General features: G+C 47.7%; 1 protein-coding gene across 2 annotated transcripts in view; it reads left to right on the plus strand.

Moving 5' to 3' along the window:
* The first annotated feature begins 3,307 nt into the window (after nucleotides 1-3,307).
* LOC135810074 (uncharacterized) overlaps nucleotides 3,308-27,448 on the plus strand; it is a 52,231-nt gene continuing 28,090 nt past the window's right edge. For both annotated transcript variants that reach the window (XM_065323542.1, XM_065323543.1), the window contains exons 1-4: nucleotides 3,308-3,601; nucleotides 3,684-3,765; nucleotides 19,418-19,515; nucleotides 23,281-23,389. In XM_065323542.1, coding sequence (XP_065179614.1) covers nucleotides 3,522-3,601; nucleotides 3,684-3,765; nucleotides 19,418-19,515; nucleotides 23,281-23,389 — 369 coding nt within the window. In that variant the 5' untranslated portion in view covers nucleotides 3,308-3,521. The remainder of the gene's footprint in view (nucleotides 3,602-3,683; nucleotides 3,766-19,417; nucleotides 19,516-23,280; nucleotides 23,390-27,448) is intronic.

A 27,448-nucleotide genomic window follows, 5' to 3' on the forward strand; every position in this document is an offset into this window, starting at 1 on the left:
TTCCTCAGTCCCTTTTACATACAAGACAGTACAGTCCGTATCGCCTATAGCGTTGATGTTTGATTTTGAGCATTTTATCACTATAAGGGGCCGTCCGTAAATATCGATGTTTTTTTAGAGACGATATTGGTGCGTCTGGGGGGGGGGGGGGGAGGGGGTTTGAGCCATGTGCGTCTTTTCGAGCATCAGAAAAATATCGATGTAAATATCTGAAGTTTTGCCGATCCCTGCACGCGGACGTCTAAATGGCTGTACAAGAAATGTGAAACCAGCTTCCGTTCGCGGAGCTAAAACTCGCGACACAAGAACAAAATCAAAAATTGGAAGCTGTACGCCCATGGCGAATTTCAAGAGCAAAAGAATGAGCTATTGATTGTGGAAATCGGCCGAACGATGCCTGCAGGAGACCTTTTTCAAGACGTAGAGGCAGTGCGAACAAACACGGACGAACTCCACAAGAGTTTCCAGTCTTCACTGTCTGAACAAGGATTTGAAAAATTCTTGGGTTCATATTATTGACAAAAAAGGAAAAAATGAGCATCCAAAAATATTGATTCCATGATCTAGATGTACATGTGCGTCTTCTGGGGGGAGGGGGGGGGGGGGGGGGGTCAAGGGAGAGAAGCACCAATATCGTCTCTAAAAAAACATCGATATTTACGGACGGCCCTTAAGCGATATACTACTATGATCGATACTGCATGCAATGTATGCGAGTGGGGTATCAAACGACTCAGCGCGCCGTGCACATACGCACTACATACATGTACAATGTCATGTAGCTGGCTGTAGCTCCTGACACAAAAAAAAGCATTTCCTCATGATGGAGGCATATTTTGGCAACTTGTACGAGCAAAACTCACCAAACAACACTCACTGGACAAGTTCTTCACGAAGAAGTAACACCCTGTTCTCCTCTGATATCGCTTGATTTTACATCAATCACTATAACCGATGCAAAAATAATGTACCGTAAAGTCCGGAGCAAACGCCCACTTCGCAGCAAACGCCCACCCCAGCGGGTCCATACTATTTTCGTCTTTTTCAGGTCAATATAGTTGTAAACAACTGGCATGAAGGTCGAATGCGTACGAGAACGACTGTAATGCCTACAAACTGCCTACGTCCTACCAGGAGGCTGTGCAAAAACGATTGTCATTATCTTCCTGCAAAGAAATAACTTCTGTCGAGATTTCCTTTCATTCGATAAATGTGTTGTCTTTGTGGTAGTTCGTTCTCCATGTGGTACGAGTAATGCCGTAGAAATTTGTGCGGTGCCACGATGTCGCAGTCAGGAACAGAAATTGTTCTGATAAAGCGTCAGTCAACGACTTGACTGGTCCCAGTATTGCAGTTGCAAATCGAACAGGGTATGTCACAGAAGCTACACCTACAAAGCCGCTGCTAACTTGTTGAAAACTCCGAAGTGCCCGAGAAAAACCGATGATTTGCCTTTGGGCGCTGTGTGATCTCGAAATGATGGCTTGAAACACCGTCAGAAGTGTATTTGGTTCCTTCAATACTCTGTTCTTCGCTACCTTGTTATTCGGAAGAAAACCCGGTTCGGATTTGCGAAATAAAACAACCATCATTATAAAATCACTACGAGCTAGCTCGTGGCTAGTGCCCAAAGAAATTTTGAAACCCGGAAAGTGGACATAGTTTACCGTAGCAAAGTGCTCTTCCCGCTACGGTGTGAGATGCACTTTCGTACAGTAGTGGTGACAGTGCATGGGGTCAGTGTGTACAGGCCAGCAGATCTTGCAAAAATGGGGTGGGCGTTTGCTCCGGACTTTACGGTAATAAAGGTCTTTTGAAATATGAATTTGATCACTATAGGCGATATACTACTATAGACGATTATTACTATACACGATAACTGTGTATATTTAGTTATGGCAAATGAAAATGAATTTGAGAAATTGATCGCTATATCCGGTATATTACTATAGCCGCCAACCTTATAGGCGATACGGACTGTACTCATTTTCAGAGCCGCACAATGATTTTTAGGAAATATGCACGTAAGATCAATGCCCAACTAACTTCAACACGGACCGTTTTGCGCGAAATCCAACGGTATTGTGTGAGTATCTTTTTTTATGAACTTAGAACAACTTCATATCTTTTTTTATATCCACGGAAACCTTTCAGGAAATTCCTTTTTATTTGCAGCTGGTCTAATAGGGCTTGAAAGTGATGACGTCAAAAACGGCCAGGGAGTAGTAAGTTGACATCAGATTTCTATTTTGGATCCACAAAGGTGTGACTTTGCTATTGCCTTAGTATGTGGGTGCATAGCAGGGAGTCGTAAAATATTTTACGACTCCCTGGTGCATAGCAACCCACTCATGCCGTATGCAGGCGTAACTTTTACTTCGCCACCAGTTGTCACCCCGCCCCCAGTAGCCAAATCAGTCAGTTTCACTGGCTACATCACCTTGAGTAAGACCGCTTGAAACGTGCTTGGATCCATACAAAAACTGGATCCAAGTGGATCCAGTTTTTGAATTTTTGAAATTGTTGCTGTGCTGTGACGTAGCACTTTCAAGCCCTATAAGTATAAGAGTACACAATGTCATGTACATGACATGTTGTAATGCTGGTAATATTATAGATCCTGAACATGGCCAATAAAATTACTCACGCATTACATGGTGCATTGCCAGATGCAAAGATGCACCCAGCAGTCCGCCCAATTCCTGACCTAAGTTGTATCACGGTTAGAATAGAAGGTCGCAATCTAGGCAGCTACTCACAACCGCCGCCCACGCCTATGCCCATGGCACCTCTCTGCTCTTACTAGTCTTAGTTTTCACTCTTTACATCAGTTCTGAGACACTACATACATCGGCCCACAATTTGGCACAAAATTAATAAAACTATCGTACTACATATGCGAGTCGCCGGCGCGGCGCCATCGATGCCACATCAAAATACTTATAGGGATACTGTGTGTGAGGCTAGCTTGTGTATCGCGTGCGTGTGCGTCTCAAACGTGAGCACAATCATACTCTTGCAAAGCCAAAGCCTCAAAATGAGTCAAAGGCATCGTAGATAATCTGGATAGTACAGTCCATACTTTGGACCATAGATCTACGGTCCATAGTCTAGTCTACGTAGATCATGGTAGAGTACCAGGTCTACGACGTAGACTCTACAACATACACATTTTCAGTCTGCAGCATGCATGCGCGTGCATGTAGACGATACTCGATAGGCCACATGTACGTGTACGTGTGTGTAGCTAGCTGCACGCAGTTCCTTTTCGGCCTTGAACATCATTTTCGTTGAATCGGCATTTCAAACCAGAAAGGCAGATCATGCTTGCACACAACGAGAGCCATGGAATCAAGTAACATTAGTTTCCGAAGTTCATGTAGCATTTTATTTCTCTTCCTCTTTTCAATTTGCATTGCTAGTAGAGTGAAAACAAAACCAGTGTTGCACTTTGCCCCGATGGGCAAAGATGCTCATTGTTCGTAGATGCACCTCACGTTGTAATTTTTCCTAGCCTCGCGATGGCTAGTAGAGTTCGCAATCTCTTTGATACTTTTGGGGAGACGAGTGACCGACATTACAGCAGAACGAACGCTCAGGAGTAAGTCATTCTTCTCTAGTTTACATACAGTGTAGCTCTCTGAGCAGTATTTATTTTCCTTCCTGCTTGTGTGTGAGTGCAGGAGACTCATAACCGCTGTTGAGCATGGAGATGTGCATTCGGCAGGCTCTCTTCTCCGAAAAGGCATATCACCAAACTTCATAGTACGTTGCCATTCATGTGCACTGAGTATCAGTATTGTACTGTAGATGTCAGGCAGTATTTTATTCAAGCCTTGCTTGGTAGTTAAACGTGTCTCCGCATTGTGGTATGCTGTCAACATAACACATATCAGATAGTGTACAAATCACAATCTGTAGGTCACTCATTTGGTCAAGTTTTTTGGAATTGCAGCATGCACGTGTTGCTCAGTCCTGGGGGGCCTGGTGCAGAGTATGCTAACAATCCAGCTCTTCTGGCTGTGTCCCAACATCATGCTATCTCCTGCGGACTACGCGATTTTGTGGCCGCCCGGTTTTTTTGCACAATCGTCTGTCATTCTCATTCTGGCACACGTTCCATGCTGACCTCGTGTAATCCTTGAAGTTATTTTAATCTGAGAGCCCAGCACCAGCGTGCGATCACTAGCACGCCGTATTTTCAGTTGAAGTACGTCGATATAACTGTGAGTAGCGCTATCATTGGCAATGGGCAAGTTCAAGGTTCAAGGAGTAGTGACTGATGGGCCTTCAGGGAAGTGTGGAAAAGTGCTCTCCCTACCGACGACTGAGGCAGAGCACCTCGACAATCGAGACTGCTATGCTGCTGAAGATAGCTGGAGATCTGTATCAGGGGGCAGAGCGCCACTCACACTCACTCGTAAGACACAAGTTAGCCGGTTCAGGGTTGTTTACCTTACTCTGCCCAGTGGAGAAGGAGACTTCATGACTGCGGCATTCAGCTTTGACTCTAACTAGCTACACTGACTAGACGGAACAGTGAACAACAAGCTCGTCTCAACAACGTTGACCAGAGAGCAACCAGAGAGCAACCAGAGTGACACCAGAGTGACTACTCATCATGTCCACCGTTATAGAGTTATAGCTGTCCCTCCAGGAAATCGCGATTCCACGGATGCAACAAATTTCGCGATTTTGGCCCAAACCCGCGATTTCCCGCGTTTTTTGTTGTTTTCTCCACTTCTTTTTACATTTTTCTGCATTTTTCACGCAGTATACAGTGCTTTCCGTGATCCTGTACGTAGGTTATTTCCACAGTACGCAAATAGCGATTCTAAGGATACAACAAATTTCGTGATTTGGCCCAAATCCGCAATTTTCTGCCAATAATTCCGCGAGTTCCTTGCAAGTTCCGCATCTTTCCGCACTTTTCGCCGCATTTTTTGTTGTTTTCTGCCGCAAATTCTTGCGCAAGTTTTGGAGGATTTTCTGCAAATTCCCGCAGGGACAGTTATAGGTTACTAGTATGCAATTTTATCATTAGTTGATCTACTTTGGTAAAGTTGCTGCACAGCGAAGCACTAGCCGACTCTCGCTGGATACACAGCGCCCATAAGCGGTTCCGCTCACACATCACCGTGACATCATTCGCATAACCTCTACTTCCAAAGCGACCGAATATGGAAACGTAACCCCACAACAGGCGGACCGTGATCACGAGCTGTTGGGGGGGGGGGGGGGGGGCTTCTTGAAGCACAGCAACTGGTAGACATAGCTCTGGGCTATGATGTCATTGATGATTTGACGGGCAACCAGGCGGTATTGCCATGGTACTGCCCTCCAGTGGAGGATGTGATCCAGTTGCTAGAGATTGGAGATGGCTGCACCATTCTCACCTACATGTATGTGTCATATTCACATAGTGGAATGATGAATGCTTGCTGGGTCCGGATCTTGTTGAGAGAGGAGGTCGGGATGGTGTTTGGCTTGAAAGATGTCCAGTGCTGGTGGTGGACAGTTGTGGACAACCCACTGCGTCGTTTCAGTGCTACCGGTAACAAGTCGTTCGGACAGAGACAGAGATAGAGAGAAACAGACAAAGAGAGAGGCAGACGGAGACAGACAGACACACATATACAGAGAGAGAGAGAGAGAGAGAGAGAGAGAGAGAGAGAGAGAGAGAGAGAGAGAGAGAGAGAGAGAGAGAGAGAGAGAGAGAGAGAGAGAGAGAGAGAGAGAGAGACGCACACACACAGAGACACAGAGGGGACACACACACCGCAATAGACAAGACAGACAGACGAAGATAGACAAGACAGACAGACGAAGAGAAGCAGAGAGACAGAGAAACAGAGGTAGAGAGAGAGTGAGGAGATGAGAGGAGACACTCTGTGGGGCTTTGTGGCGGGTGGCGGTTATGCTCTGTGACTTTGTTGGTGCGGTCTGCATGTCCCGTCTCTGTCTCTACTCATTGAGGACGCGAATGGATACTGTGTCATCATAGCCTGGGTTTGGATCAGGGCAAACTTCGAGTACGCGAATTACAGAGCCGTGTCGTCAGTATAGGTTCTTGTCTGCGCCTGGGGCCTGCAGAATGTGGCCTTGCTAGGCGCAGGGTAGGTATGGCTGGGGTATGGGTGCAACCACACCTGAAGAACCCCTGCTTTGATTGGTACAATGTTGGGACAGTTGGCGTGTAGCCACCACTAGTCGGGCATGACATTGTGTTTCTGAGATTGTCGCAGTAGAAGGTTTCAACAGTACGTTGCTGTTCCTACCGAGTGTTATATATGCGAGCACAGTGTCTTAACTGTCTTTACCACATAGCCGGATCTTGTGTTGTCTGGGGACCGCATTGAGCGTGAAACACCATCCTATTCCACCTTTCATCAGAACCCCTGGGCATTTGATGCTTGAAGCCGGGACAAGTGGCAATGGGTAGTCAGACATGGAGACGTGTACTGGCTAGAGCTGTGGGTCTGCTTTCCAAGATGGCCAGGCGTGGGTCAGGTTATCAGTGTTTAAAGGAAGGGAAGTCATTGTCTTCATGGTGTAATTACCGGGCAGAGGAAGCCAGGCTGCCTACGTGTGATGGAGGCAGACGTGTGTCCAACCGGGTCTCGTCATCTTGGAATATTTGTGTAGTATTGTTCTTGTGTAGTAGTCGTTTGTGTTTACAGGCTAGTCTTATCCTAAAGATGCTCAGAGGTTGCTTGCGGTGATGATGTTCTACCACTCAGACTTTGCTAGGCGTGTGTCTGAGCTGCTCTGTTCACGGAATGCAGGAAACGGGCCTTCGATATTTTGCTTGCAACACCCCACCGTCGTGTGTCTCCCGGCTCTGGTCTTGGCACTAACGGCGGTAGAACACTCCGGTGTCTATATCCGTGGGTCTCTTGCTGGAGTTGCTAGCATCTTGGTGGGGTCAAATGATCTGTACCTCGGTGAATGTGATGGATCCTGGCCTAACAGATGAGTTCAGTTGAGCCTAACAGAAGAGTCAGAGAGTTTGTGGACATGTGGCCTATTCCAGTGAGCCGGGTTGTAACGCCACAGGGCCGTTGTTCGGCGGGATGAACATTGATACGTTAAGCTCATGTTGAGCACATGTATGCTTGTAATATGGTCAGAGAGATCAAGTAGATACTAATGACAGTCCCTCAAGGTTTCGCAGCTTGATCGCCTTCAGGTCCTGCAGAACCGAGCGGCGAGAGCGGTATACGGTTTGCCGCCTCACACCTCGGCTCAGCCTCTGCTCGAACGGATGTCCCTGTACAGAGTTCGGGAGTGCTACGCCCAGAAGCGGCTCGTCCTGGTGTGGCGCTGTGTCAATGGGAAAGCCAGCAGTGTCCTCCAGGACCTATTCTCACCATCAGCTGGCAGCACCACCCGGCACCAGGTTTCCAGGGGCCTCACTGTCCCCTCGGCACAGTCAGAAGCCGGCAGATCTCGCCTGGCCTTTCAGGCAGCCTTGGCCTGGAACGCTCTCCCAAGGAGTGTAAGGGAGATCAAGGCTGCCCAGCAATTTAAGCTTGCCTCCATCCCCTACACCTTGCAATGAATGCTCTGTCTGACTTTTCCCGTCCACACACCACGTCATTTACTCTTCTCTGCGTGCTTGTGCGCTTATGAACTCTTTGTGTTCCCTCTGTTGACGCTTCAAAATCGCTCTATTGACACTGCAAAATCGCTCTGTTGACGCTACAAAATTGCTCTGCGTGCTTGTGCGCTTATGAACTCTTTGTGTTCCCTCTGTTGACGCTTCAAAATCGCTCTATTGACACTGCACAATCGCTCTGTTGACGCTACAAAATTGCTTATCATCTCCCTCCCTCCCTCCCCCCCCCTCTCTCTCTCTCTCTCTCTCTCTCTCTCTCCCCGTAGCTCTCTCCCTTTTGAAATTCGCTTCCATAGAATTGGGCACCATTGCCCGTTTGGCCTTGCGAAGCAAAATAAAAATCAACAACAACAACAACAACAAGTGCGGGGCGACCCATTGGGTAGATTGGTCACGTGGTGTGTGCTGTACGGACTGGCTGGCTTCGAACATCTTCTGGGAGTAAGTTCGACTATATTGCTTTTCTCTGTGGCAAAGTCATCGTCCAGCAGCCGGTGGCACATTAGGAGCTATGTGAACACTTGCATCAAGCTACTGCTACATTGCAGTTGTCACAAGGAATACATCTAGGTTGCTGCGGGATCCTTCAAGGGCTTGGTGGTGTCTCGCATCAAGATACAATACTAAGTGATTGTAGTTCCCACCAGGAAGGCATCTAGGTTGCTGCAGGATCCCTGGTGGTGTACTACCCAGAAAGACTTGGGGTTAGTGATCACGGCCGATTGCAACTTGAATGGTACTGTGAGAAGCAGATGCATGGAATCAGGGTTTCCGAAAGCAGTTTGGTGATTAACCTAGACAACCATGCCTGCCTTGTATTGATCACGCTCCTTCCAGAACGGGCTGCAATAGGCAAGAACGAGGGTAGCGTTATCCTTGGTCACTTTGTGATGGTTGATTTCGTCTCGGGGAAATTGCAATGCTGGTGGCACAGACATACATGTATGTGGCACGCTCAAGACCGTTGGTCTTGCTACAGAACCATGGATGTTGGCTTCTAAGCTGAGTTACATTCTTTTGTGTAAAGACATTATCCGGAGGGTATAAAGTCGATGTTTGGAGCAAGGTGCACCTCTAGCGTGTCGGAGTGAGATGTGATACCTGAAAGGCTTCACCTTCTCAGATTGGCGGCGGGATGCTGGTTTTCCTGCGCACAGGTTTTGTTGCGCTGGGGTGATTTGCAATCCTGGGTTGTGTGCAGGTGAGCGTGTCTGTGTCTGTGGGTGGGCGTACGTGTGGGTGGGCGTACTTTTGTCTATGTGTAGGGGCGAGGATAGCAGGTGATCCACAATCACACCTTGTGCAGTACCGATCTTCGGGAGGTTCTCATAATAGGAAGTTGCTTTTACCCGCAAGTGGTGGATTGGATGTGCTTTTGCTATTCACTGGGGGTAAATAGTGAGTATTCATTGCTGTGGTCTTTGCAGTGGTCATAGTGTGGCCTTGTTTCTCAAGTGATGGTGACAAGAGTATAGGAGAACTGAAGCACAAGGATTTGACTGAACCAAAGATCAGGTGCCACATACAACCAGTGCCGTACGGTAACTTATCATCTACATCTACAACTCCTGGGTCAACATCACATCAACCAGGAAACAAGCTAGACCTAGAGCACTTTCTGCTGGTACCCGTCTGTTGCTACCAGTGTGTACTACAGAGGCAAACATGTCCCAGTGAACATTGCTTGTGACCCGAGAACAAGGGCGTATGCACCTATTTGACACAACCTAATAAAAGAGATCCCGGCAATCATAGTAATGTTGAGCACAGTCGGATGCCTCTTGCTCTTGTCGAGGAATGAACATCACAGTGCAGGACATCTTTTGTTGAATGACCTTTCTAATGGGCAAACTGGGCGATGAAGCTGGAAGGATGATCTGATCTTGGAATCGTAGAAGTTACTGTTCAATGGGAAACGTCTTTGGCAGCCTTGATGGTACTAGCAACAGGCTGCTAGTACTTGGCCAATAAAGGTCATCCATATTTACAGATCTAGTTCTGGTGTTCTCTATGCAGCGAAGAAAGGTAGCAAAGAGCCAGAAGGAGGTGGCAAAGTGCCAGCCAGAAAGACGTGGCCAAATGCGAAACAGAGGTAGCAAAGAGCCCGAAAGACGTAGCAAAGGGCCCGAGTAGGGGTGAGTGGTTTACAGGAGGTACAATATAATACATTCAAGATCTCTGCCGTCACTTGGATAACCTCTGTAGTTGAGGTGACTTGAAGTTGGGCTAGGTGGGGGAGAGTATTCAGAGGGCAGCGGGCTGCTAATCAGAGGGCTAGTAGTCAGCGGGCAGAGGGCTGGTGCTCAGATCTGGAGTTGAGCATGAGGCGACAGGAGGTGCATCATTGAAGGGAGCCACCATCATGCAGTTGGCATATATCAGTGTATATAAACCGTCTGGGGACTAATCTGGTGAAAAGTGACAGGTTAGCGATCCCAGCCATGTAGAGCACGCGCTGCACTAGTGGGCAGACTACACTGTAGATGTTCTAGCCGAGGAGAGCGCAGAGGCTGATCTGGGGACTGGAGATTCTCACGGAGGAGAGCGCAGAGGCTGGTCTGCGGGCTGGAGGTGCTAGCGGAGGAGAGCCCAGATGCTAGCGAGCAGGCTGGAGATTCTCACATGGAGGTGCACGGAGGAAAGGCGAGAGGCTGTCGTGCAGACTGGATATTCTCGCAGGAGAGCGCAGAAGTTAGCTTGCGGACTGGAGATTCTTGCTGAGGAGAGTGCAGCGGCTAGCGTGCAGACTAGAGGTTCTAGTGGAGAAGAGCGCAGAGACTAGCTTGCAGACCGGACATTCTCGCTGGGGAGACAGCAAATGCTAGTGTGCAGACTGGAGACACTAGCGCAGAGGCTAGTGTGCAGACTGGAGACACTAGCGCAGAGGCTAGTGTGCAGACTGGAGACACTAGCGCAGAGGCTAGTGTGCAGACTGGAGACACTAGCGCTGAGGCTAGTGTGCAGACTGGAGACATTAGCGCAGAGGCTAGCGTGCAGCCTGGAGACACTAGCGCAGAGGCTAGTGTGCAGACTGCAGACACTAGCGCAGAGGCTAGCGTGCAGACTGGAGACACTAGCGTAGATGCTAGCGTGCAGCCTGGAGACACTAGCGCTGGGGCTAGTGTGTAGACTGGAGACACTAGCGCAGAGGCTAGCATGCAGACTGGAGACACTAGCGCAGAGGTTAGCATGCAGACTGGAGACACTAGCGCAGAGGTTAGCGTTCAGACTGGAGACACTAGCGCAGAGGCTAGCGTGCAGACTGGAGACACTAGCGCAGAAGCTAGCGTGCAGACTGGATATTCTACCCAAATAGAGCACACTGACTGGTGTACACTGCTGTAATAACACTTTCTGAGTGTCTAATCTACCATTGTGACCTGTCACTTGGCTTGTGTCAATGCACCTAAGACCTGTCTAGATGTCCAGGCGTTTTCTATTCTGGCAATTGGCAAACGTGCAAGATGCTGCTCAGGGGAGGCGAGCGGATAGGATCTGGGCTTCTAGGGTCTGTGACAAACTCTCCAAGCCCTGCATGGCTCCAAGCCCTGCATGGCGTGTGCCAGGGGAGGGTTCTGCGCTAACTCACTTCGACAACCAGCGTTGCGGGGAAACTCATGTTGGCAGCAGCAGACATGGGACCTGGTGAGGTACGACCGATTGAGCAGAGGTAGCTGTGTTAGGGAGCTGTACCCAACACACCATTAGTTTCCGTCGGGGCATCACCTGCAGTATCACACACCAGCAGTGCTATAAAAAGGACACGTCAATGTAGACTGGTGTTCTACAGAGTTAGTATTGGGTTGCTATCACCGGCGCTAGCCCAAGCATCACGGGGAAGAGTTGCATAGGAAAAGGGAGTAAGAAAGTAGGAGAGTGGGATACGTGACGGGTTGGGAAAAGGTAGACTTCACATTGTACACTGTGTGTTGGATGAGTCACACAGTGTGACATACACATACGTGAGATGGGAATTACGCGTGTGGCTGGCACCACTCATTGGCTGGTGGACACCGCTCACTCAACAGTGCGCAGTGGCTTTCGATTGCTGCAATTGCGTATGAGATAGCGGCTTCTCTGGGTGCACAGAGGCTAGGCTGGTCCTCGCAGGCATGGTACGATAAAGGAAGGCTAGTAAAGATGATATATAGCCCGAGAAGGAGTGAGAGGCAGAGAGACACACCCACAGAGAAAGCAAGAGGCGGAGAGACAGAGAAAATCAGTTAAACTTTTGGGTATGGCACGGTGCTTGGTGTGATACTGTACAGAGAGAACCATGCCGCCACAGTATGAGAAGGTTGTAGCCACAGGCCAATTAGCAAAGGTGGCCGAGGGTAGAGGCTTTCCATACGGGCGTAACATCCTTGGTGGGTACTACCAGGGTCGATGATGTACAGGGTCTGCTGCTGCAAGGTTTTGAACAATGGTAGGAATGCTGGGCCGATTGTTTCCACATAATGTACATACATGTATGATATATGTACAGGGTCTGATGCTGCAATGTATTGAGAGCAGTGGTGGGAATGCTGGGGCTGATTGTATCCATGTACATGTGTGATGTATGTGCACGGTCTGATGCTGCAAGGTATTGAGCAATGGTAGGGATGCTGGGGCTGATTGTATCCATGTATGTGTATGGTATACTCCAGCATTGGTCGCGAGAAGGCCTCTTTAAGACACTCTATGTACGTATGATGTACATTCACTCCGAAGTACATTATTAGATAGACATTCTCTGTACTTACCGGTATGATGTACATTCACTCCAAAGTGCATTACAGTCATCCCTGTACCCTAGTTGTTCAGGTGAATAGAGTGGAGTTAAAGCAACTGGGATCCCCAACACTGCACCAACTGCCTTCAAAGTACTTCTTTGTCTCAACTTCTTTGGCCGAACAATGCTTCAACCAATTGAATTTCGAAGGTTCGATGTATCTAGACTTCGTGCACAACCCCGCCATCGTGCTATTAGTAGGACTGCCCCAACCTATTGCAGAGGAGAGCTATGGCATCTGGTTGATGTTGATGTCTTGATGTTGATAAGTTGGCAAGGCATTGTGCAAGCTTTCAAAGCGCAGCTCGTGTAATGGTGTATATGGTGAATAGTAGAACATTACTTTATTCGATGGGTTGGTACCTGCATTGGTGTTTGAGTGAGCAGTTGCTGTAGTGGGAATTAGCGCTCGTGGCATCACTAGCGGCTAGTAACAAGATGGGAGGGAAGACGGAGGCAGAGACAACATTGAAGGTGGTCACTAATAAGTAAGCTGGAGAGAGTGTTTGTCCCTCGTGTTCGTTGCCAGCTTTATAACTCTGTCTTTGCTGCAAGAGGGACGGTGTGTGTACGAGTACTTGTACATGTAGGTATGCGTTTTCACCAACAATGTGTGCGATAGAGTTATTACTGGGAAGTTGAATAACGGGAAGTAGAGGCGATACAGTGGAAGTACCTTATCCAACCAGAGGTTTCTGAATCACTGATACAGCTGGGTATTGGGATACGAGCTGGAAGTAGTATGAATAAAGTGAAAGAGAATGCGGGGAAGTGAAAGGATTTTGAGTAGAGAGAAGGTGAGAAATGCTAGCGTAGCTTGTTAGCGAGAGCGGGCCCTGGCCATAAAGGCATTGAACGTTACATGTTTGCGTATGCACCGTTATTGATATGATGGCGTCAATGGAAATCAGCGACCCAGAACAAGTTGTAGCTATAGACATGAAAGTGTGATGAATTTAGCGGTACACAGCAGCTCATCCAAGCTCTCAGAGCGTGGTGCTAAGAGGACACATTGAAGCTTTGCGGTGACTTATGTCATGCAGTGCTTGTGCAGAAGCAATTTTGTCTGTCATGGTAAAGGACGGGTTTGAGTGCAGTGAATTCAAGGGGACAGGCCCTACATACGAGCACAGAACCATAAAGTAGTCAGAGAAAACACAAACCCTGTCAACGATGAAGACGGTCCACAGATTAGAGTAGAGAGAAGAGAAGAGACAGAGACAGCAATAGAGAGAGCTAGAGAGAGTCTCATAGCGAGATGAATGTTGTTGCCACCCGTGTCTAGTTGTGTTGGTGACTCCATGGGACTGTCTGGGATAGCAGGAGTGGTTATGCAACATGGGCAGGCCTGTAGTTTACATCACTGACTAAGTGTGTGGTGGTGCTGCTGCTACTTTATCCACCATGGCCAATCTGGAGTATGCCGGTGGGTTCGATGGTACACGGCGCTTCGATGGGTTTTACTGATCCAGATCTTGGGTGTATTCTGTCATCTCTCCATCAACTCCTGCGGTTTTAACTACTTGGGACGCATTCTTAGGGTCTCACGAAGAGAATGGCTCGATAGACGAAGGGAGTGAGTAATGGGGATGGGAAGCTGAATATTGGGAAGACAGCCTATGAATGGGGGCTGTAGTACTGTGCTGCTGGTGATGTATAGCTGCTTCCATGACTTGGCACCTCCTGTTCAACACCAGCTGTAACACATAGAAAAGACTGGAGAAGTAGGAAATCGTATTATGGATAGATAGATACTAGGTAGGTACACCTATGATGAGCTCTGCAGTGACGGGGGTATTAAGACACACACGCCTACACTACTATCTAGCACCGAAGAACGATGTGCCGAAGAACGAATGGCTAGAATTTTACCAGGGACAGGATACCCTTAATAATGCTTATGTACAAAGTGGCGCAACTTCATGTATATAGACAGTTCTACATGAGAAATAAGAATGGTCTAGGCTACAACTCTGGACTGCCGCTCTCCGGCACCAGACAGTACTATGTGATGAACTCTGTAGTGACGAGGGTCTTAAGACATCTGTGCAGAGTGCTTCCAAGATAGGAGCGCCTACATCCCCGATGTTTAGAATTGGCGATGGCGAATCAAGTTCCTATCCAAGGAGTAGCACGGGAAATCAAGATGGCTCAGATTTCTGTTTACTAAGAAATGCCTGTTGATCCGAGTGGTCGCATGGATATAAATGTGGCATCTCATCAGGACTAGTCTGTCAAGTGTAGGATCACACTGACTATGGAGTATTGGGTACGTCCATAGTCTTACCATGCAAGATGTGTGGCTGGGGCGCAGTCTAGTAAAGATGGAATCTTGAAGCTGCGAAAGATCAGGGAAGAGAAAAGAAGTGCGCTGTTGCTGTGCCCTACCTGTCCTGTATGCTGGTGGTGGCATGCATTCTTTTTATGACTCTGTTTTGTCGATTTGGGGCAGACAAGCAGAGGGTCGATGAGATGAAATGGGTCTGTGTGATGGCGTATTATTTTGTTGTCCAAGATGGCAATAGCAACCTTCTTACACGAACTGACGGCATGAAACCCCGAAGCACAAGCGGGGTTCGAACCCGCAGACTTTTCCTCCAAAAGCACTGGACATACTTCTCCACTCTACACTAAGTTACTACACGAGATGTCTTGGTGTTAGCGAGTTAGGAGGAGCAATATGTTGCTTAGCTTGTATGGCAAGCAGCTGTGGTATTGGACCAGGTGAAAAGTGAAGCTAAAATAGATTGCACCGTTAGGCAACCGTTCAGCGGATGACCAGCGTAAGAGCATGGCTCTAGGACCAGTAAGGGTTATCCCTCGATAGTGTGTGCCATCTAATCGTGCCAAATGGGTCTTAGATTTTCTTCGCAAGCCACGTACCCCTGAGGGGAAACCAGGCAAGCGTGCTGATGGGGGCTGGGTGCTGAGCCAACCATGACGGTCTTGGCATCACTGCAGACAGGACAGCAGTCTTCAGCACCACCAAGGGAACGGAGGCTTCGTGAACAGTCGTCTTTACCAAGATCAGAATGGGATTCTATGCAATAGAAACACCCCTGATGCATATCTTGAACATTGTACAGCAAGTCCAGCATTCTGCAACTTCTGCCAAATTAACCATGAATCGTGCCACAGCACGAATAGTAATAGGTCATACAGCAGCGCAGATGCTGGTTGAGAAAATTAATAACAAACAAAATGGGTGGCATCACAACACAGCTGAGTTATAGATTGATGTCTGCCTGAGGATTAACAAATTGCACTGCAACGTGGATATTGAAATTGCACTGCAGCACGGACAATGAAACGTTGTGTGAGATAGCGCAACACAGAAGTCTGGGAACATGCGGCACAGAGGCTCAGTGCACTCAAAGTTACCGAAACTTGCCAAATACTTGGGACCTGTGATCATTGCCTTGGACAAAGTCCTCAGCAAGGTCCCCCACGTCGAGTGAGTCGCACTCATCCCTCATAACATGCACCAGTGCACAGTGATTGAACCATTCTTGCGTCATCGTGGATCTAAGGTACGTCTTGAGCCGACGAAGAGCAGAGAAGGAACGCTCACTGGTTGCATTGGTTGCAGGCGTCACCAGTACCAGCTTTACCAGGGTGACGACTTCGCTCATGAATGTGTCTCGGCTGGCCTGAGATTTCAAGTATTCCACAATGTCATTCAATGACGGACTGCTACCAGGAGTGGCAGCGAAGTGTGCTCTTAGAACGAGGAGCTGGCTGCGGAGAACAGGCACATTGAAATCCTCACCCCAGATCTCCTCCACTTTGACAGCTTGCTGCTCAATCTTTTGGCCAGATGCAGCATTGAGGAGCAGACTTTCCAGAAGAAGGTAGCTTTTCAAGCCTTCTTGGTTAAATCTCTCCTCTATAGCAGACACAATGGAGTCGATGGCCTGGTAGTATATTGGACGGTAGTGGTGCTCAACTGATTTCGCAAAGTGAGGTGCTGATGATCCATCTTGAAGCCTGGCTGGTGCTCGACGCTTGCGGGGAAACTGTGGTTCATTCACGTCCAGTTGCTCTTGTTTGGCCGTGACCTTCTTCCAGAATTTATCAAACTCCTCATCTGTCTCAGCAACTTGAGGCCTGCGATGGTTTTCTGAGCCATCTGCTGGCCTTCCCCAATGCTGAGGTTATCAGCCAGTTTCAAAATCAACTGACCTAGACAAACATCAAACAAGTTGAATGATGAGAGCTGGAGCCGCATGCTGTTGCACTTGGCAGACATTTCCTGGTCATACTTTGCCATTTCCCTCAAGCGTTCCACTGGCTTGGAGCACATCATAGTTGACAAAAGCGCTATTTAAGGACGATGCCCTCACTGTCCATCGAGTTGGACATATCTTGCGAAATCCTGGCTCCTCGGGGCGATTTCCTTCTTCAGCTTGGAAAATTCAGCAGAGCGCCTGGCAGAGTACTTCAGCAGCTTGCTGAAGTCAAAGGTGGTATCCGATGCATCTTTCACAAGTGAGACATTCCTGGCCAGATCTTGGCAACCTAAATTAAGGGAGTGGCCATAACAGTGAGTGAAGATGGCCTTGGGCTGCTCCTGTAGTATCTGCTTGGCCACACCGTTCCGCGCTCCTCTCATCACTGCTGCTCAATCATAGCACTGGCCCCGGCAGTCGCTCAAACTCAGGCCAAGCCGAACAAGACTGTCCTTGATGACTGCAACAGCAGTTTCTGCATTGGCTACATCAATGGCATAGAACCCAACAAAGTCTTCTTGTGGCTCTAAGTCGTTGTCTGTCCACTGGATCACCAATACACACTGTTCCATGGTGCTGCAGTGTGTTGTCTCGTCGACCATGATGGAGAAGAACTTGCCCCTGATGTGCGAGGCCAGCTGACGCAGGATCCTCATGGCCATCACTTTCAGGATTTCGTTCTGCACTGGAGCACTTGTGTACTTGTCTGTGCGCTTCTCCACCCACTTCGCCAGCGTATCATCCTGCTCTGACACAAGTCTCAGCAGCTGGATGAAGTTGCTGTCGACTTCTGCACCGTCTTTGTATGTGCCGCGAAGAGCCAATCCTTGCCAGGCCAAAGACCGGATACTGCAGAGAATTTGGAGCTGGCATTCTCGATTGTCACGGCGCTGCACAGACAGCTGGGAGTTCAGGGCCTCTCCAACGTCCCTGGTGGTGTTAGGACTCTCCATCAACCGCTGCACAGCCTCGGTATGGCAGCCAGACTCGCTATGCTTCGCCATAACTCTCTTCGCCTCTTTCCAGTTTTGGAAACCAGAAGAAATAAAACACGAATCGGCATTGTTCGTGGAGAGAAAGCTGCGCCTTGACGCACGGATGCATGGCAAAATACTCTAGACGAGGCACATCCCAGTGAAGCCACGGGAATTGGTCGAACCATACCGGTTGAAACGATTGCCACACAACAGTTTTGATGCCGAAACTACGTTTAGGGAAGTCAAAATCTCGGGGCTGGAACAGCTTGTCTTCGATCTGGTCCGGAATCCATCCTGCATCACGACAACTAACTTACTGAGCCTTGTGACTCAACATACAAACAACAGTCAAGTTTTCGCGAGGAGGTAAAGCAGTTTCCAGAACCAAGCCGCAAGCGCCCAAACTAGGTGCAAAGACAGGATACCACGTGCGATCCGTGTCGTATTAAAAAAAAGTTCTTTACTCTGGATGGTGCAGGACTGGAAGTGGCTTCGCGTGGTCCGTATGCGCTGGATCGATCCACATGAGTGCCGCAAACAGCCCGTGCTCACGCCAGTTGTGATACTTGGGTGCTGCCAGCGTACTAGGCTGTCAACAAAAGTAGTGGTTTTCACGCGACAAGCGGCGATTACGCGTGCATAGATCTACCGTACAGTACATGTAGACTTTTTGAGGTGCTACGACTTGTACACTCAAACTTAGCACAAGCGTCTTGTAGCCTGTAGGGTACAGGGCCTAGGGGTACAGGTACGACGCGCCGATCGACTCTGGACAAATCTCCAACTTTCAAAACTTTTTATGACTTTTCTGAGCGTTTCACGGTGACCACCAGTCGCCAGAAGTGGTACGGCCATGGTCGTACCAGTCGTACCGACTCCAACGGCCCTGAAAAGGATTGAAAACGCGAATGTAAAAGTAGGTGGGCTCAAACCTATTCCCCCACAAACCAGTTGCGGGAACATCCAGGCGGGCGGAATCTTCAGTGGCGGCTGACCGATGGACGAACCTTTCAACAATGAGGGGCTCTAGGCAGGGTTCAACGACCGCATCATGGGCCACCTCCTTCAGCAAACCCGCTAGTTGGATGGCAACTTGGATGGTCACTTGGATGATGTCCAGCCATACCGTAGGCAAAGGCCATCCCTAAATGCGCTCTTGGATCAACTGAAGCCATAGCGCTTCAGGGGACGACATGCCAGCCAATTTGATGCTCTCTTTTCAGAAGCAATAGCGATAGCTCGCTGCATGCAGTTATCAGTATCCTCCAGCAGCTCCTTGGCATCTGCAGCTGCCTGGCAATCCTTGGCCTTAGAATGGGCTGCCTTGTGTGCACGCACCTGCTCCATTGCCCCCTCGAGAGCGGTGCAGTAATTGCATTGGAGCTTTTCGGGTCCCAAAGTTCGTATTTTTGTTTACATATGGTGTATAAGCCGCACTCCCAACTTTAAAAAAATTGAGCAACCTAACCTGATGGGTATCGGACTATCGGTACATACAAGACGTTACCAATGGTTGAGAAAGTTGGGAAGCACGACTCGAGTTCTGAGAAAGTTGCCTAGTTCGTCCTTCACTCCGAACTGACGACATGTGGAAGCTTGGCACTAGTACAATGATGGATTGCAGGACATTAAAAGTAGTCAAGTGACACCATACAGTCATTATATGCATGGAGTGCTGTAGCACTGGTCGATTCACACCCAGTATTTGGAGTATAAGCCGCAGGGGCGGTTTTAGAGCATTTTAATGCGTTTTAAAGTGCGGCGAACACACCGTAAAATATGGCATGTGTATTTGTATTCATTTGTACTGTGTGTGTAGTGTCGTGGTGACTCCTGGTTGATCCACTCAGCTGTCGATCGCTGCTATCTTGGCGTGGTGTACGAGCTGTTAGCAGCTGGTGCCAATATCAATGTCAGGTGAGATCATGTGTATTGCAGTCGCAGACTTTATCCAGGAGTAGGTATTTTATGACTCAGTGCATTCTCTACCCGCCGTGTATTTAGCTCTGTACCTACAGTATAGCTCAGCGTATGCATCCTTGCTCGCACAATGGACACTTTATTCCAGGTTAAGGTGGCTCACACCCTCTGCGCGCGCATCGTTTGAAAAGTGTAGATTTTCAGTAAATTTTTCGGTAGCGATGATTTTTGTGCGATCAATCGTTGTAGGAAACGTCTTCTCGCTTTTCTGCAATTCTGGCGACCTAGCTAGAACCTTCTGCTAGTGTCCCTCTTCACTCGTTCTTTCTATGAAAGGGGAAGGCAGCACTCGCAGAAGATTTTCCAAGAATGCAATGTCGACTGGTGCTCGTACTATAAGAAGGGAGAAATCAAAGTCCGCTCTTGAATCATGCCTGAGTCTTAGAAAATTATTTCAGAATACGCTTGTGTAAATTTCCTGCCAGTGCCACTGACATCTCGCGACCTTCAAATATAACTTGCTCGATCATCTCCCGCACTGACTGGTAAATTCGTCGGGTAGCTGTGGATGGATCGATTCAGGGAAGTCGAAGGTAAATACATCGAAGCACTTCAAACACGTTTCAAGACGCACTTCAAATTTTGTAATTGTGTCTTGAAAATTGTTTACAACAATTCGTACTTCAATACGCTGTTGAATTGTATCCTCTGGTTGGGAGTCTCGACTGTTTTATTGCTGCATGGCTTTCCTCAACACCGTTCACTGTACATGTATCGCGGAACGCAGATTGTATGGCATTGGAGGTGAATTTGATAATTTGTGACTGTGTCATCAACCAAGTGAGGACATCAAATATCAACAGGGACGTTCCGAAAATCACAAACGCTGCGAAATAGGTATGAAATGGTCTTACACACTGGTGGGTATTCCACATTCATTGTGTCATATCTTTAGACTGTTCGAAAGTTTGTCGTGCCGTGCAACTTTCACAGACTAATCCGATAATTGGCATGTGGCCCTATCGGCACACACTCATGCGTATGCCGCTGAGTCTATCTATATGTGCACGCACATGTGTGTATACTTACACAATTTTATTACGTATGCAAAATTAGGCAATCTACATGTATATATATATATATAGGTGTGTGCACTCACTCCTATGACATAGAACGACAGTGCAGGCTATGTAGAGTCGCACGAATGTGTGTTACCCGGGTGTGTATATGCATGCGTACTCGCGCGGGCGTTTTGTGTGCGCGCCTGGCATGGTATAACGCCGTTCAATATGACTAGTGTTGAACCGTGGTAATTTGTCCCACCCCTTCTTTTTCATTGGCGTTGGATATGCAACTAATGACATAAACTCGGCTGTTGAAAACGAGTGCCATGCACCACAATGGATTGACAATAATATAATACAAGTAGCGCTGTAAAAGCGCTGGTAATACTCATGTTGCAGCCATGGCAGTTGTGATTAGCTTTCCAAGTCAAGCCTGCTGCAGAAATTATTGCACTCTGACCAGCTGGAGTGGCCCAGGACTGCAGGTTGTGGAGAACAGGAGTGATGCTTGTATATACGCTTGTATTTACATGATGGACTCCGAAGTAACGTTAGGTGTATTACTTGTATGTTCTTCTGCCTGTGCACGTGTACATGTGCTGGTCAGTGTGGAACCGCCATCCATATCAGATCATATAGCTCAGCTGCTATCAGTCTCAACAGCTTATATCTGGCAAATAGGGTTTTAGTGACTCAATTTTGCTTACTGTGTTCAACAGAGTGGCATTGCACACAGCTACTTTATGTAATAGTAGCATCTTGGAAATTTTACATTTTTGGTAGTTAGCTTCAGTAGAAACTTCTCCAGTGTGGCTCTTAGCTTCATTACCATGGAGACTAAGCATTCAAGTAATGCACGAAGAACAGTGGCTAGATGCGAAGTGAAAAGCCATTGGACCGTACCCAATGGAATACGCATTTAGTATAGCAGTATTGCTTGCTATGTTGGCAGCAAACACTGTATAATAATAATTGCATTACCAGTAGAAAGTGCCCAATGTGCATTGCTTCAGCACTGTGTTGTGGACAAAGCAGTCAAAAAATTCCACATCAGTATTGGCTTCATGTTGGAGAAAGTTGTGAAAAACACTAGAGCGTACATGTACACTCAATGCACATGCTCAGCTACATGTATGGCATTTAGTATGTGGGCGACTTCAAAGTTCTATTTTGGTAGTTAGCTTCGGTAGAAACTGTCTAAACTTGATCCAAAGCTCTACTACTATGTTCTGAAGATGTTGCAATCAAGTAATGTAAGACACGTATCTGCCGCATTGGAGCTAGTTGTGAAAACCTTTAGACCATACACACAATGCACATGCTCAGCTATGGCATTTAGTATGTGGGCGACTTCAAAGTTCTATTTCGGTAGTTAGCTTCGGTGGAAAATGCTAAAACTTGATCCAAAGCTCTACTACTATGTTCTGAAGATGTTGCAATCAAGTAATGTAGGACACGTATCTGCCGCATTGGAGCTAGTTGTAAAACCTTTAGACCATACACTCAATGCACATGCTCAGCTATTGCATTTAGTATGTGGGCGACTTCAAAGTTTTATTTTGGTAGTTAGCTTCGGTGGAAACTGCTAAAACTTGATCCAAAGCTCTACTACTATGTTCGGAAGATGTTGCAATCAATTATTGCAAGATACGTATCTGTCATATGGTGGAGTCAGGGGTTCTAAGGCGTTGGACAATGTCCCAGTGCAATGTGCTGATTCTTGAAAATATGGCATCACTTGACACTTCAAAGTTTTATTTCAAGAGTTACCTTCGGTAGAACCTGCTCAAACTTGCTACACAGTACCATTTTTAGGGTATGATAGCATAACCATCAAATACAGGGCAAGTCCAGTGTCAAATACTTGTGGGCGGGGCTAATATGTGGGACGTGTGCGCTGAAATGGGATGATTCCGAAAAGAGAAAAAGGTCACCTTCTAGCAGAATTCTACCCACTTCTAAAGCTTATGCTGGTATTTAGCAAGTATACTACTGTCCTGATGTTGGACATCAAGAAAAATGGGGTAACTACGAGTGCTACGGCCAAAAAAGTGGTTTTCCGGTGTTTTTTGGCCTAAATTGGCAATTGTGAGTATGCTATGTTTGGCCCCTCCCCCGAGTGAAACCGGCCGGTAGAACTTGATAAAATTTTATGTCCGTACACTAGATATCCTACGGAACAAAGTACAATCGTTTGTAGCCACGTTTCAAAAAAAAAAAAATTGGACCCGAGGGGTAGGAGCCACCTTAAGGCAGGGTTTCACATCTGCACATCACTTTCACAGAGGTTGAACTGGGTGCATATAGCTCTGGAGAGGTGTCATGTGCACAAGCTCTGCCATTTTGGTGGGTTTCCCCTTCTCAAGTGCGTGGGTTGTGTAGGTTATGCAGTGTCATTAAGGTGGCTGGGGCAGTACAACTTTTTAAGGGCAATTTAGACTGCATTTTTGAGTTTATCGACGAGGTGGAGATGAAATTTGAAAATGTTTTTCGGTGAATCTCTGGAGAAGCGCCTTCTCTAGCCTCCTATAGTTTTATTTTTACTTTTGGACACAATTTGAAATATTTGATGAACGGTCCGTGTTATTTTCCCACGGACCTTTCATAAAACGTTTTCGAATTTTGTCCAAAAGTAAAAGCCTGTGATTAAATTTTAGAGCTGATCTTGCTGTTGTCCCATGCTGTGTGTACGTGTCAGGAATGCATATGGACAGACACCACTCCTAATGGCATGTCGCCAGCGATCGTTCGCTCTTGTCAGCCTGTTGCTGCGCTACTGTGCAGATCCGAGCGTCAGAGATCACGCTGTAAGTCAAAGAGCCATGTGTGTGTGTGTGTGTGTGTGATGTTTGCAGCCATGTTGTGTGTACTACATCATGTGTGGTGTGTGTGATGTTTGCAGCCATGTTGTGTGTACTACATCATGTGTGGTGTGTGTGATGTTTGCAGCCTAGTCATGGCCCAAATTTGCTCGGCCAACATCGATATTTTGCCGCACAATTTTGCCACAAATATTTCGATATTCTGCTTGGCATTTCCTTTCTCCGTCGATATTTTGCTTTGGTTTTGCTCGAGATGAAATGAGTTTTAGGGAAAACTCAACGATAATTGTCGCTGATGACGACGATATATTTGATTGAGCTCCTGCTGCTGCTCAACTTTCCACTGAAATGTAGCCACGAGTCTGTTTTCTACAACTTTTGCGCTTGTTTTCAACCTTGGTGACTGATTGTGTTGAGGAAGTCCCTAAGAAGCCTTGGATTTTTCGAAAAGCCCACCAAAACTCGATATTTTGCTCAAAAGTTGCCGGAAACTTGCGCATCCGATATTTTGCTCAAAGAATTGCTAGCAAATTTGGGCAATGACTATTGCAGCCATGTTGTGTGTACTACATCATGTGTGGTGTGTGTGATGTTTGCAGCCATGTTGTGTGTACTACATCATGTGTGGTGTGTGTGATGTTTGCAGCCATGTTGTGTGTACTACATCATGTGTGGTGTGTGTGATGTTTGCAGCCATGTTGTGTGTACTACAGTTGTGGCAAGTGAAATCCAACACTTGCCATAGGGGACAGCGCCACAAAAGGACACCAATGATGTAATGCACTGCACCTAATTTGTACTATAGAGCCGTATGCATCCAAAACAGATCGAAAGGTCACAGCGTAGATACACACAGTTCACGAACATGGTACACATAAGGAGTATTGCCTATTGGTATCCAATCCCCATTCATTTTTGCCAGCACCTTTTGAACCTTGACTGTGATGAGTACGAGTTTTGTCATCAGACAGATAAAGTTGTATGTAACACATGTACTGTACGTATGCAGGGGCTGCAGACTGCATGGTGCAGTCCCTTATGCCAAGTGTCGGATTTCACTTGCCACAACTGTACATCATGTGTGGTGTGTGTGATGTTTGCAGCCATGTTGTGTACTACATCATGTGTGGTGTGTGTGATGTTTGCAGCCATGTTGTGTGTGATGTTTGCAGCCATGTTGTGTACTACATCATGTGTGGTGTGTGTGATGTTTGCAGCCGTATCATTATTGAATGTGTTGAAGTGATGTGTGTGTGTGGTGGGGGGGGGGGGGGGGGCAGCTTTCTGCACCCTGAATCCTAAGACCGACTGCAAGTTAACTTGGTACGAGAAGGAGGAGTGTTTGTGTCAGCAGGCCCTTCGCGGGGAACGACTGTGGTCGACAGCTTGATGAAAGAACAGTGACATGTCTCTATCTGCTGCATAATGGGACGTTGCATTGTCACGGTGGAGAGTGTGGTGCTATTGACTATCAATGGATTGGTTTCCCCAGGGAGAGCTAGCTTGTTGGCTGGTGTTTCATTGCAGTGGAGGACTGGTAGTCTCGAGGTGTGCCTGATTGGCCTGCCGGCGAACATTAGCTGAAGATCATTGCTGTTTTCGGAACTCTTGGTCGCTTTGGAGAATGGCTTCCAGGTCTGGAGACGACTGTGGAGCAATCGACGGCTTGCCATCGCTGGTGCATGGCCGAAGATGTTGATAGCTGGAGCAATCGATGGTTGCTGGATGTGGCGTTAGGCGGTATGCCAATAGCCAGGAATGCAGAGGTGGCTTCAGGATGTTGCCCTGTGACTTCAGCAGTCAGGAAGGCTTTTCCAACCTTGTCATCGAGGCATTTGATGGCACCATTGACGTAAAGCCAGAAAGCCAGAGGGGTGGAGTGCTGCGATGGTTGATGCTGAGGGTTTGGAGCAACTCATTGAATTATTAGGCAGAGTGAAACTGGAGTCTGTTGTCCGACACTAGTTCGTCGGGAGGCCCGAGTGTGGCAAAGACCCTGCACGGCGCAGGTCATCCACAGCTACTGGCATTCAAGGCCACCGGACTCCAGTGTGAAGTGAATGCTCACGTTCGCTTCTGGCCCTGGTGACCTGTATGGGCAAGCTGTGGTGTCCAGTCGCAGACCGCTGTTGGAATGACACAATGCAGATGTTGCACGGCTACAAACCATCTGCTTGCCACAGCTCTTGTTGTGTGCTAAAGACTGGTCTGGCTTGTTGTCTGCTTAAGACTGGCCTGGCTTGTTGTCTGCTAAAGACTGGCCTGGCTTGTTGTCTGCTAAAGACTGGCCTGACTTGTTGTCTGCTAAAGACTGGCCTGACTTGTTGTCTGCTAAAGACTGGCCTGACTTGTTGTCTGCTAAAGACTGGCCTGACTTGTTGTCTGCTAAAGACTGGCCTGACTTGTTGTCTGCTAAAGACTGGTCTGGCTTGTTGTCTGCTAAAGACTGGCCTGACTTGTTGTCTGCTAAAGACTTTCCTGACTTGTTGTCTGCTAAAGACTGGCCTGACTTGTTGTCTGCTAAAGACTGTCAAACTGGCCTGGCTTGATGTCAGGTGAAGCGGACTGTTTTTGTCCAGTACGTGGAGAACTCAGAACAGCTTGAAGAACACTATCCGATACTTTTAACACCTTGCAACTCAGTCCTGATTGGCTGCTCAAGCAATCGCACAGATGAAAGGGATTCAGATGCACTTCAAGTCAACTTCCCTTTCAATAAAGCAAATTTCAATCTTATCCCCCTAATCCTCTCCCCGCGGACCTTGGGATGTCAAAGGACAGGCAATTGTGTCCTGCACCTTGGCTACTGCATAACATCTGTTTCACACCTACGAGGAGGAAACCTTCCTTCTGCCAACGGTCATATCTACAATGTAGTTGACTTCCACGTTAAGCCAGGCATGCACTTCACCCCTATGATGCTATACAGTACCAGCCATGTTCTACAAGGGATGACGACGCTACATTCAGTGAAAACTGCCTTTTCATTACGCCTGATATGGGAAGTCGTTGCTTCACGAATATGGACTGGGATGTATCACTATAGAAGCACGCAAATAGCGACTTGGCCAGTATGATTACCGCTACGGTACGCAGTATTTTCGGGCTAGATCTTACGTACACGTGCAGAAGGCCTTTCTCGCTATTCCAGCCCGCTGAACAATAGTCGGTAGCACCCCTTGTCCTAAAGTCACAGTCTCTCATTTGTCACCGTCAGCCTCTATCACCCAACACTACGAGTCTACAGCAGCTCCTGAGAGGCTCTTTTAGCGCTAAAGTTTGTTCTCATTTTCGCTGGATCTACATGTAGGTATCGTGCCAGTGTCCACTCAAAAGTATCGTGCCAGTGTCCACTCAAAAGTATCGTGCCAATGTCCACTATCGTGCCAGTTTCCTCTAAGTATCGTGCCAATGTCCACTGTCGCAACAATGCCGACACCTGCAATAGCTGTGGTTTGTTTCACATTTGACTGCCACCGTTTTATATGGACTTCCAGCATGACCTTGTTTTCATTCTCTGATGATTCTATGAGTAACAGAAGCCGGTAGGAATGTTATGAATGGGAAATCTCTCCTTGTATAACCCCATAAGTCAGGTTGTTGTTGCCAGACAACAGCAGCGTCCTATTCAGCTCTGATGTTGGGCTCGGAGAGTAGAGGCAAGGGCCAATGGCGGGGTTCTCTGGGCCAGGCTGGTAGCGGAGCTGGTAGGTTAGATTTTGTATCCACGGCACCATACGTTCAATGCGTGGTAGAGTACAAGAACGTGACTGCAGAACTTGGAGGTGTGGCGTGTGGTCAGCATGCACCGCAAACTCCGAATCACCGATAGTGCTTTGAAATGGAGACAGCCAAACTTCACGGCCAATGCATTGTGCTCTGTCTGCAAGTAGCGTTACTCCGTGGTTGACTCGCCAATGCCACAGTCCAGGTCTTGGTTCCATCTAGGACCAGTTGAGAATAGCAGCAATGCCCACTGGTGATGTATCGATGTGTAGGTGAGTCTGCTTCTGTTGTCTGAAGAATGCTAGTACATGATTATCG

This window comes from Sycon ciliatum, chromosome 2, assembly GCF_964019385.1.
Source record: "Sycon ciliatum chromosome 2, ocSycCili1.1, whole genome shotgun sequence".
Taxonomy (NCBI): Eukaryota; Metazoa; Porifera; class Calcarea; order Leucosolenida; family Sycettidae; genus Sycon; species Sycon ciliatum.